Source organism: Lontra canadensis, unplaced genomic scaffold (genome assembly GCF_010015895.1).
Source record: "Lontra canadensis isolate GAN:19392208 unplaced genomic scaffold, GSC_riverotter_1.0 scaffold66, whole genome shotgun sequence".
NCBI classification, from domain to species: domain Eukaryota; kingdom Metazoa; phylum Chordata; class Mammalia; order Carnivora; family Mustelidae; genus Lontra; species Lontra canadensis.
Genome location: NW_022631060.1, coordinates 2,650,983 through 2,664,017, shown reverse-complemented (window position 1 = coordinate 2,664,017; position 13,035 = coordinate 2,650,983). Strand labels below are relative to the sequence as shown.

General features: G+C 41.2%; 1 protein-coding gene across 1 annotated transcript; it reads right to left on the bottom strand.

Annotated features, from left to right (window-relative positions):
- Positions 1-344: 344 nt before the first annotated feature.
- LOC116880199 (mammaglobin-A-like) lies at positions 345-5,748 on the bottom strand. Its single transcript, XM_032879063.1, has 3 exons — positions 5,650-5,748; positions 5,084-5,274; positions 345-484 (listed from the first exon to the last, which is right to left on the bottom strand). Exons 1-3 carry the CDS (start codon positions 5,702-5,704, stop codon positions 446-448), a joined length of 285 nt encoding a protein of 94 aa, XP_032734954.1. The 5' UTR covers positions 5,705-5,748; the 3' UTR covers positions 345-445.
- Positions 5,749-13,035: the final 7,287 nt, after the last annotated feature.

Genomic DNA, 13,035 nt, shown 5'->3' with positions numbered 1-13,035 from the left:
CCCAAACACCATAACCTGAGTCTTGAGAGCTTCCCACATGGTCCTGATGGAAATGGGGGCCAGGAGGGTGGAGGAGCACATTGTCAGAGAGAGGACCATGTTGAGCTACCCATGGGGATGAACCAAGTGCTTTTCACACTCCTCAGTCCTTTATCCATGTGCTCTCCAATGAAGAATTATGTATGAGTGTGCACGCATTTGTGTGTGTGTGTATGTGTGTGTGTGCAGGGACAACCATCTGTGAAAGCAGAGGCTCTCTAAAGTGTCCATTTTGATCAGAGAACATAAGACGAACTTTCCATTTGCAGATATTTTATTGAAATGAAAATGTGCTCAAGGTTTCAACAATTGTCTTGCAGTTAATAGATCAAAAGACAAAAAGGAGAAGAAAGTTGTGGTTCATTGTACTCTCTGTAGTCCTCGGTGCCCCAGGTCATACACAAGGTTAAAACATAACACACCAGTTACTTTCATATATCATGTTCTGGAAAACAAAACAGGGACATTACTCAGATTTTCAGCTTTCTGTTAGAAAGTAAGTCTTGGAAAACAAACATGTCTTCTTCTTGGCTTCCTGGGTTTGTCCACACACATCTGGCATTCAAAGTTGGTGTTTGAATTAAGATCAGAATGATCTCATCTCTCATTCTAAGGATCAGGAGACTTTATTGATGCCAGAAATGTGCTGCTGTTTCTAGATCTCTTCCCTGTTAGGGATCCTGGTAATAAAGTTTTCTTGAAGTTTCCTGTTCTTAAAAATATTGTATCCTGTAGATACACTGTGCGTATCAGTTTATAACAAAGAATTGTTAAGACTTAGCTCAAATACAGGGAAGTGTGAAGTTTTTGAGCTCCGATGTGGCCTCACATGTTAGAAATACCAAAAACAGTCCAAAACCAAAACCATTACCTTTGAGACCAGAGAAGTATGGATATGTGCACTCCAAGTGATCAGTCTAATCAAGGTTTTTAAAGAAAAAATTCCATTATCCTTGGTTTCAGGGTTTTTCAGGCTTAAACTGTCTAAACTCATGGTAAGTACACATAAACTGATGGCAAATACACATAACATAAAATTGACCATTTTCATCATCTTAAGTATACAGTTCAACAGTGTTAAGTATACTGGCGTTATGGTGCAACCAATGTCCTAAACATTTTCATCTTGCTATGGTGAGACTCTATACCCACTGAATAATCTCCATTTCCCATACCACCCAACTCCTAGAAAGTACTATTCTACTTCCTGTCTCTAGGAGATTAGGTACTCTAGAAAATGGATGTAAATTACCTTATACAATAATTGCCTCTTTAAACTGGCTTATTTCATTTATCATAATGTGCTCAAGGTCCATCCACATTGTGCCCTGTGTCAGCATCTCAGTGAAGGACACTTTTACCTTTTGCTTTGCAATATTTCTACATTGTCTACCCTGGAAAGTTTTCAATGGCATGTTAGGATAGGGAATAAAATCTAGAGAACAAAAACACTATGGATTGTTGTTTTACACAATTCCACCCCCATTGTAGATTCATACCCATGACCTCTACTTGTCATTCATTGGGTCTCTAAGTAATAGTCAAGGAATCCAATAATTTATACTAACACATTGGATTGCTTGAAAGTGTATTTTAATTCTATTAAGATGCGGAGAATCTTCTTCAAGTGGGTTCTTCTGATAGACTGCGGGGAGAGGGAGCCTCTGTCAGCAGGCTACCAGCAAGTGACAGAGCAGGGGAGCACAAAACAGGAGCTATTAGAAGTCTGCTCTGGTGAGGAATGTTCCTCAGGCAGCTAAGCAGGCATGGATGAAACCCTAGCTGGAGCAGTGTGGTCTCAGGATATGTGGGGTAACAGGAAGACGGGGTGCCTGAGTGCGGCAGAACTTTCAGGTATCAGAATGGGGAAGCTGGCTGCAAAGAGTGAGCCCAGGAGTGAGGTCTCAGCTCCTAGTTGCCATTGACCATGTTCCATGACACAGTCACGGCACTTCTCTTCAAGCGGTGGTCCACCAAGTGCCAGAACTGGGGAGACCACCCTTCCACCCCCAAGAAGCAGTCTGGGAGTGCACTACAAGAATCTGCTGGCTTTGGAGACTGGAAAGGGTTCTCATGCCTGAGATAGAAACACTCAGTCACAGGGTAGGTGAGCATCAAGTGTGGCTGGAGAGCAGGGAGACAGCAGTGATTGACTCCTTTTCCCTGGGGGCTCACTGAGGAGTGGGGCCCTAAGCTTTTGGCCCTTGGGCAGAGATTGGGAGGTTGCCATTTTCATTCTAATCCTCTAAGGCTGTGTGGAAAGTCTTCAGGGAACAAAAGCCACATAGAGCAAATTGGAGATTATTCAGCCTGGCCCCTGGCAAGGGTAGTGCCATTCTGCCTGGGGCAAAGACATTTGAGAATCAATGCAGAAGGCCCCACCCCCAGAAGATCAGCAAGAACATCCAGCCAAGACGAAGTTTACCAATCAATGAGAACGTCAAAACTCTAGAGCTAGGGTCATAGAACACCTAGAACTCAAGACTTTTACCCCATGATTCTTTAGTTTTTCAACTTTAATTCTTTAAATTTTCTTTCTATCTTTTTAAAAATTTTTCTTCCTTATTTTTCAATCACCATCCTATTTTATCAACTACTTTTTAAAAATCTTTGTTTAATTTTCATTTTTACAGTCATACTCTATCCCTTCGTTGTATTTAATCTTATTTTGTATATATAAACTTTTGTGTATATATCATTATTTATTTTAATTAATTAATTAATTAATTTGGAGTGCAGTTTCTTCTAAGAGACCAAAATACACCCAGAGTCTAGTGTATGGCTCTGTTCTGTTCACCCACCTGATCATATTCTCTTTTTGTTGCTGTTATTTTATTTTTTTCTTTTGTTAAAGTCTTTTTAAATTTTCATCTTTCTTTCAAAGTATTTAATTTTATTTTTGTATATATAAGTTTTTCTTCTTTACAATTTTGAGATATAGTTTTCTCTAACAAACTGACCAAAATACACTCAGGAGATAGTGTATTACGTTGTTCTGTTCAGCTGCCTGTTTATATCCCTTCTTGCTTTTCTTGTTTTTTTCTTTCTCTTTTGTGTTTTCTTGTCTTTTAAAATTTTCTTATGAACATTTTCCTCTTTCTTTCTATAAAGATGGGAATCTTTTTTGCGGATGACTTCTAAAAGTGAGGGACTGTTTGAGAATCAGTTGTTTAAATCTTGATAGAAAATGTGTGTCATGAAAAAGTGTTCATCATCGTTAGCCATCAGGGAAATTCAAATCAGAACCTCATTGAGGTACCACCTTACACCAGTTACAATGGCAAAAATGGACAAGGCAATAGACAACAAATGTTGGAGAAGATGTGGAGAAAGGGGAACCCTCTTACACTATTGGTGGGAATGCAAGTTGGTATAGGCACTTTGGAAAACGGTATGGAGGTTCCACAAAATATTAAAAATAGAGCTACCTTATGACCCAGCAATTGCACTACTAGGTATTTACCGCAAAGATACAGATGTAGTGAAAAGAAGGGCCATAGGCACCACAATATTCATAGCAGCAATGTCCACAATAGCCAAATTGTGGAAAGAGCCAAGATTTGCCCTTCAACAGATGAATGAATAAAGAAGATGTGGTCCATATGATGAGGGAACAGGAGGCTGGCTGAGGACAAAGCAAAAGCTGGCACCTTGCACCCCCTCTCCACCTGCTCCCCTCAGTAATGTATGTGACATTCCTCAGGCACCCCTGACTGCCCTAAAAGAAAAACAAATAGTTAACCTGCAGAGATCACAATCCTGCAAGGCAGGAGTCTCCCTTGGTTTACAAATGTCCTAGAGATTTACAATAAAGAAGTTACCTTATCAATAGCCCAATTTCCAGAGACAAACAACTCAGTTCCTCAAGCCCTAATATCGTCCTCCCCTCCATAAACAAAACTGAAGGAGGCTGAGGTAGAAGGGAATGTAAATAAAGTTAAATTTCTTCTAAACCTAAATCTCACTTACAAGGACGCTTGATAGCAGGAATGTAACATTCCACCAGGAAACTCCCAATTGTCTTTATGTTAGTGCCTCATTAGAGGAAAAACGGCCTTGGCTTGATAGTAACCAGGCCTTCAATATCCTGACAGTCTTCTTTACCCCAATAGCCCTTCTGAACACCCTCTTTGTCCTCACCTACCCAACTTCTGTGTATATAATCAGCCACTCCTCACATCTCCAAGGCAGCATCTCCGTCTGCCCATGGGTCCTGTCCCGGTGCTTTAATAAACCGCCTTTTTGCACCAGAGATGTCTTAAGAATTCTTTCTTAGCTGTCGGCTCCGAACCTCACCCCACCGAACCTCACCTAGGTTCTAGAACTTCATCACATATATACAATGGAATATTGTTCAGTCATCAGAAAGGATGAATGCCCAGCTTTTGCGTCAACAGGGATGGGACTAGAGGAGATTATGCTAAGTGAAATAAGTCAAGCAGAGAAAGTCAATTACCATATGGTTTCACTCGTTTGTGGAAAGTAAAGACTAGCATGGAGGACATTAGGAGAAGGAAGGGGAAAACGAAGTGGGGGAAATCGAACGGGGAGAGGAACCATGAGAGACTATGGACTCTGAGAAACAAACTGAGGGTTTTGGAAGGGAGAGGGATGGGAGGATGGGTTAACCTGGTGGTGGGTATTAAGGAGGGCATGTATTGCATGGAGCACTGGGTGTTATACACAAACAATGAATCATGGAACACTACATCAAAAACTAATGATGTTTTGTATGGTGACTGACATAACATAATAAAAAAAAAAGAAAAAAGAAAGTGTGTGTGTGTGTGTGTGTGTGTGTGCGTGTGTATTCTTTTCCCTCTTTGGCATTTTTATTTACATTCCCTAAAAATTCCACAAAGTGAAGGAGCAAGTCAGTACTGGGACCTTTTCTCAATGTCAAAGTATTCACATGCACCCACAATTAAATTCGCTGAAATAAAATAAAATATGTGTAACACTTGCTGTGGTATGAGTGACCAACTTAAAACCTGCTTGTCCCTGTTCAGTAGATTGAGAGCTCAACGTAAGAAAACATAGTTACCGGCAGCTCTGCAGCATTGCGCAGAGTTTTACTTGACTGGCTGAGAAAACACTGCTTCAGTTGTCTCATGGCCTCCTCAGAATCAGGATGAGATGTGTAGTAAGGTCTAACTAAGTTTTGGTATTCATCCATGCTCACTTGAGGATCGATTGTTTTGTTAACTACTTCTTCCAGTAATGGGCATCCAGAACCTGGAAGAAAACATGCAAAAGTGGTCTCAGTTATGTAGGTATGAAGCCATTTTTGGGTGTCCCTAGGATGTTGGTCATCTTCTTACATCCCAGGAGACACACATTCAGAGAGATCATGGTAAATGGTCTTGAGTTCTCAATTCTAGCAGAATAAGCTCAGGATCTAGGATTTCCTTTAAACCTGAAAACATGTGTGCCCCTTCTCCATCCACACACTACCTCCATAGCCCAGAGAAGCCAAACACTAGTAACCATGAAACATAAGACACTGGAGAAATGAGATGCTCTGCACTGGACTTTGGGGAACAGGAGGTCTTCCAGAGGGCCCTGACACAATCTTCTCTCCAAAGACTGTCCTCCGCAGACAAAACTCACCAGCAAAGCAGAAAAAGGGGAGGGCAATCAGCACAAGGACTCTCAGCAACTTCATGGTTGAGGGCAGCTCTGGTTGTCTGGTGTGTCAGGGAGGAAGGAACTCACTTTGGTGATGAGCATCTAGGAGTCCTCCTTTTATACTCCTGCTCACTACCTTCATCCCTCTTCCCATAAATGAGGGAATGGTCACACGACAAACCTGGCTTTGGACCAGGAAATGACAGCAAGAATCAGCTGCAACCCAGCTAGTGTGTGCTCTGTAGAAACCTAGGAGACAGAGCTTGTTGGATCCAAAACAATTCTGGAAATGCAGTAATGGTACATGGCTTTAGATGAAATTAATGCAAAAGTGCTTGCTAACTAATCCTATTACAACAAAGTGAGCTTGTGTTGTCATCCTTGTTCTATTATTAGTGTGGTCTTCAATCTGCTTACACCCCTCCCTCCTCCTTCTTCAAGGTTCATAAAGCTTCCTATCCTGTTTGTGGGGTCCGGCTCCCTTAGCACACCATCTAGGCTCAGTGCAATACCACATACTTTCTCTTGAGGGCAGACTGCTCTGGCTTATAGACACTTTAGTCAGAGTACTTGATATATGGGAAATAATCACAAGTTAGAATGGCCAAAGTTAACAAGATAGTAAACAATGTGTGTTGGAGAGGATGTGGAGAAAGGGAAACCCTCTTACACTGTTGGTGGGAATGCAAGTTGGTGTAGGCACTTTGGAAACAGTGTGGAGATTCCTTAAGAAATTAAAAATAGAGCTTCCCTATGACCCTGCAATTGCACTACTGGGTATTTACCCCAAAGATACAGATGTAGTGAAAAGAAGGGCCATCTGTACCCCTCTGTTCATAGCAGCAATGGCCACAGTCGCCAAACTGTGGAAAGAACCAAGATGCCCTTCAACAGACGAATGGATGAGGAAGATGTGGTCCATATACACTATGGAGAATTATGCCTCCATCAGAAAGGATGAATACCCAACTTTTGTAGCAACATGGACAGGACTGGAAGAGATTATGCTGAGTGAAATAAGTCAAGCAGAGAGAGTCAATTATCATACAGTTTATTTGTGGAGCATAAGAAATAACATGGAGGACATGGGTAGATGGAGAGGAGAAGGGAGTTGGGGGAAATTGGAGGGGGAGACAAACCATGAGAGACTGTGGACTCTGAAAAACAATCTGAGGGTTTTAGAGGGGCAGAGGGTGGGAGGTTGGGTGAGCCTGGTGATGGGTATTATGGAGGGCACGTTATTGCATGGAGCACTGGGTGTGGTACATAAATTCTGGAACACTGAAAAGAAATTAAAAAAATAAACAAAAATTTTAAAAAAATCACAATGTCTCATTCTCTCTGAAGGTTCTTTTTGCAAAGAATATCTCATTTAATTAATTCAATTTCATTAATTCAGTCTATTATAAATCTTTGAAATTTTTTTAGTTGTTCAGAATTTTTTTTTTCCCCCACTGATTCAAAAGATGATGTGAAGCAGTAGAGCAAGTGGTTGCTCAGCAGAGGCAGTGTGAGTGAAGGAAATGTGACCAGGTCTGGGCTCAAGCAGATGTGGATTCAAATCTTGGAGGCAACACCTAATCACAAAGTGTCCTCAGGCAAGTGAAACTTTCAAGCTTCCTTTTCCTCATTTCTCAAGTGAGCAGTAATAATATCATACCTGGTTTTGCAAGGATGATACTCTGTGAAGAGCTTATCCAGGCTTCAAACAAGGTAATTAGGAATAAATGGGAGGTTCCATCCATCCATCCATCCATCCATCCATCCATTCATCCATCCATCCACTGTTCAATAGTAACCATGAGCTTTCCCCATGACTGGGGCCTGTGCTATGTGACCCCGATTCAGTTGCTCCACCAGGAATTTGACCTTGGAAAGCTTACTTCTTACAAGAAAGACAACAAGCATGCCCATAACAGAATGAGTGACATCAGAAAGTATCTGCTGTACAGAATCACAAAACAACCACATGGGACAGCATCCTGTATAGAGGTCCAGGCCAGCTCCAGGAGGATGGACTTTAAATCCTGGATGAGTGAACAATGATATCAAGGAGAAGATCTGGGAAAGAGTGTTCTAGGCAGAGGGAACAGCAGGTACAGAGGCTCTGGAGCACTTGGTATTTGTTAAGATAAGGAAAGTACACACAGTGTGCCTCTGGGATTTAAGAGAGACACAGGACAGCCTCGTTCTACACAAATAGAAAAATCACATCAGTTTAAGCAGGGACAATAGGATGGTACTAGGAACAATAGAAACAAAGTTGGCTCAAATTAAAAAAAATGAAAAAGAAATCGATGAGAAAGCCAGAGACATGACTTAATGACTCATGAATGCAGCATTTGCTGTTTGGATTATTTGGGTTATTTTTTCCCATCATTCAGCTCCAGCATAAGTAGCCAAGATCAACACTAATTTAGGGAGAGGCTAGAAATAGGAAAGAAGGTGATGTTCTTATGTGTGTACTTTCCCTTAGTTGACCATTGCTGCCAGTATTCGTTCCAATGAAGGGCTGTAGTGATGAAATGAAAGACTTTTTGGCTATGTCTTAAAGGGACTCTCCCTGGTGCCCAAGATATTATGACATTGTCCTGTTACCTGCTGGGAAACAGGTGTCTGTAGAGGTTTCTTATTCAGTAAAAAATAAAATAAAGTACTATAAAATAAATAAAGTAAAATAAAATGAATTAAAATAAAGTCCCACATCATTTACATGGTGGCCACAATAAGAAGTGTTTTTTTTTTTTTTACCTTCATGTTTTCTCCATTGCAGATGATAATCATTCTCAAATGAGTCAAGAAACAGTAAGCTCAGCCCACAAAGGACTCATTGGCAAGACAATGTTGACAAGAGACAGGAGAAACCAAAAGGTCAGAATGCATGTGTAGCTAGCCTGATGTTTCCTCTTCCCAAAAGGGGCTTTAAGTCAGGTCCCCAAATGATGCTCAGAAACTAAAGGAATGAAGGAGCCTTCAGTTTGGGTGTTGGTGTGACACCTATTGATCCCCTATTATGACAAACTGGTGTATAGGTGAATTTGTACACGTGCAGATTTTACTCCCAATACCTTGTGTCATGTGAGAGAGAGAATGTATGCAGCAAGGGAGAGTTATTTTTGACATGTCCTCTGGCTCATGCAAGACCTATGTAAATGTACACCTGTATTTTGTCATATCAGGTCTCTCTATAGTTCATAAAAGTAATAATATTCAATGAAAGCTACCTTTTCTCATTGTTTCATGCATCAGCACAAAAACCTATCAAGAAATTATTTTAAAATTTAGATGATCTTTAAGTGATTTTATTTTTTTTTTTTTAAGATTTTATTTACTTGACAGGCAGAGATTACAAGTAGGCAGAGAGTCAGGCAGAGAGAGGAGGGGGAAGCAGGCTCCATGCCAAGGAGAGAGCCTGACGCGGGTCTCGATCCCAGGACCCCGTGATCATGACCTGAGCCGAAGGCAGAGGCTTTAACCCACTGAGCCACCCAGGCGCCCCTTTAAGTGATTTTAAATTGTAAGTTACTGGTATGAATCAACTTTGCAGTATTTGAGGAGAAGATAGCCCATTTTTTTTTTACTCTTTCCATAAAACCAGTTCTGCCCCTCACCTGAGGGGCTGTTGGGATGTTAACCTCAGGCATGTTCTTTGGAATGAACCTCTTCCTCATTATGATCATGCCAATCTCTAGAAATTAGTGAGGAAGGGACTTATATAGGCCAGCAATGATAGGAAAGGTCATGGCCTTTGAGACATCTTGAAGGCATTGAGAGGTTTGCTGTTCACATTATCTAGCCATTCCTAGATCAGGAACATCCCTTGCCATTGGCCAAGCCTGGTATGGAGAATTCATGGTTCTATCTCTTTGTAAACCAAGAATAGTCCTGTTATTGTCATAAGTCCTCGGAACAGAGCTAGGCCAGAGCAGTTGCTGTGAACATGTCAGCTGCCAGTGATTCATTTTACAAAATTGAGAAAGCTCTTATAATAGGTATTGAAGGAATATTAGCACAGTCAGAGACTATTGGAAACTTGGTTGAACTTCACATTCTCTGAAAGAACTAGAGAAGGTCATGTTGAGATCTGAGATAAAGGTCCTGTGTTTGAATAAAAAGCACTCTATTTTGATCCATGCTTACTTGGTACTGTTCTGACTTCTTTTTGGAAGAGTTTTTTTGAGGCATAATTACACAGAAATTTTCTGTCAAATGTATCCCACATACTGTTGGTTTATTAATCTTCTCAAACCCCAGCAGAAATGAGTGTTTACCCATTTTCAAAATTCAATAAAACATGAGTTGCAAATAATAATAGAACACTCCTTCAAGGCAAGGCACTGGAGCAACCTTATTTAATCTTGACAACAACCACCAAATGCAAAGGATGATGACGAGATTTATTGGCCCAAAGAAGGTACTTTAGAGTGTGAGAGACTTCACAAAATGGATGCCAGGAGAGCAGCATAAACCAGGATTCTTCTGAGAAAACTGAGATGTATGGTCAACCTCCCTTGGTTGGCAACTTCCTCTGCATTGTCCTGGCTGTAATCTGAAGGTAGCCCCTGTACACAGAGGGTAGGAAGAAACCAAAGAAAAGGCCAGTAATTCTGGTTGGTATGTGGCAGATTTAATGATCTAGGGAGCTCACATACAAGAGTTGTCTTGGGTAGCTACAAGATGGGTAGATTTCTACACTGACATACCAGAATCCGAAAGTTTACAGAGAGACTTTAAGCGGGTTCAGTCACATTCTCAGTACAGATGGTCTCAACACCATCTAATTGGGGCAGCTTCTGGGAGTGAAGCAGGCAAGTGGAACCTACATTTGAAGGAAAGGGGACATAGGTGAAGAGACTCCAATTGCCTCGATCCATGTCATGGGTCAGCTGGAGGTCATGTACTCTCTCCCAAGACCTCCCCATGAAGTGGCCGTATCTTCTCACGCTGGCTGCAGACAATGGGACCAGGGAGGTCAAGTAATTTGACCATTAGCCCACGCTTGTGGATGGCAGCCAGGGTAAGGACCCAGGTGTTCTAGGTGAAAAACAGTTCTCAACACTATTGACCTCCTTAGTTTGAGCCTTATGGGCTTTCCTCTTATGGCTCAACTGGATTCTTGTGATCTTGACTCACATGACTGCCCTATGTGTACTCCAGGTTGATTTCTGTGTAGGCCCACCAGTTTCCTGCTAAAACCTTGGCTCTCTGTGGATTCCCCTCACCATAGTCCTTGCCTCAGTCTCACTGGGTTGAAACTCCTTATTCCTTCCCAATGTCATATCAAAGACAACTCTCTTCTTGTGCCCTTTCCTGACTGCAAATCTTTAGGGATATCCCTTGCCAAGATTCCTTGCTGTTAGGTGTGCAGCTCTCTCCTGACATCTCCGGGATCCTGATCCTATGGCCCTTCCTCACTGTTATGCTCTTACAAGGTACTGCCTGTGCGCTTCTGATCTTTGCGTGATTGCAATGATACAGTAGGCACTTAATTAATTGTTGTGTAACTGTTTTCCAGGGTAGATTGGTATTTATACAAAGATTCCATTGACTATATTACATGTTTTATTACTAGGTCTATTTATAAAGTGAAGCATATTTAAATTTGAATCTTTAGTGAAGTCAGAGATCAAACCTCACACAAAATCCAGTCACCAGACTGTCATTCTAGTACTAACACTACCTTGTTTATGTTCCTGGATGAGGATTTTGGTGTCACAACAGGGAGAGGGCTCGTGAGGACAAGAGGAAGTCAGAGTCCAGGCCATGCATGGACTGGGTCACCTGAATCTACCTATTCCCCAGAAGTAACCATTATCTTGAGCCAATGTAACTTTGATCCAATATCTCCTAGATGCATGACTTGGGGTCACAAGCCAGATTTGGAAGCCAAGCCAGTATTAGGTGTCACCTCCAGTGAAGTCTCCTTGGCTTCTTCACTAAAATGGTGAACTTTATTTAATGCAGCCATGCTATAAATTGTGTATTTAGGTATTTAATCCCCATAGACATCTGACAGTTCATATGGATCTTTGGATATCTACACCATTATCTTCTGTATTGAATTGGTCATTTTCCCTCCACTACATGCCCACCTTTTTCTGCTACCTGTAGATATGCACAGTTATGAACCTCTAGTCCTCAGGGGAATTACAAGGAGTATATGGGTGAACTGACATAAAGTAATTGCACTGTGAGAACAGCAATTTTCTACTGAAGCTGAGTGACCCTCTTCTTACATCTATACCTGTAGGCATTTGTCAATGTCTGGAGATGTTCTGGGTGTCCCCATGGGGTGGGTGGAGTGCTATTAGCAATAAGTGGGTAGAGACTAGGGCTGTTCTTAAACAACTTGGGATGATTATGACATCTATTCAAAAAAGACTTTTTGGGGCACCTGGGTGACTCAGTGGGTTAGAGCCTCTGCCTTCGGCTTGGGTCATGATCTCGGGGTCCTGGGATCAAGTCCCGCATCGGGCTCTCTGCTCAGTGGGGAGCCTGCTTCCCCCTCTGCCTGCCTCTCTGCCTACTTGTGATCTCTGACTGCCATATAAATAAATAAAATAAAAAAAAAGACTTTTCAACCTCAACTGACATTATTCAATGTCAATAAAGCCTTGTGTGAGAAACTCAGTGTTAGAGAAATCACCAAAAGCATTTACCTGGTGGAAAAAAAATCTGTACTGCTAGTTAGCCTCCCACTAAGTGTACAGTGAGTGGAGTTTCAGTGCAGACAGGTGCTGGCAAGAGTGTGGGCATCTGTGTCATTTGGTGCACAGAGCTCATTTTGTTTTCATTCACAGAGGGCCTTGGTTTCTCCATTCTGTCATCCACATCCTCTTCGTCCTTCAAAATCCAACCCAGTCATCACCTCCTCTCAAAGTCTTCCTTTAGAGCGGATGCACAGTTCATAAGGCTTTGTTCTTGTTTGAATGTCTTATGCCCTTTAGATTCTATGATAGAATCTCATTCTCAGGGATATATTGATATCTTCTTCACATCTTTTATGTCTTGCATTTAGTATATAGTTAATTCCTTAAGGAAATCCAGTAATTCTTCTATTAAAATACACATTACTCCTTTATTTGGTGTGGTGTGGATTCCAAGTTGATCTGAGATAATTTGCCACATTTAACATATATTTGACTAAATTTTTCATTGATCATTTTTTGCATCTCCTCTTCAATATTGTCATTCCCTTCATTTCTAAAAAATTCCTGGATTTTTCAAGAAATTCATTTTTTTAAAGTTTACTTATTTTTTGAGTCATTTTTTTAAAATTTATTTTCAACATAACAGTATTCATTATTTTTGTACCACACCCAGTGCTCCATGCAATCCGTGCCCTCTCTAATACCCACCACCTGGTTC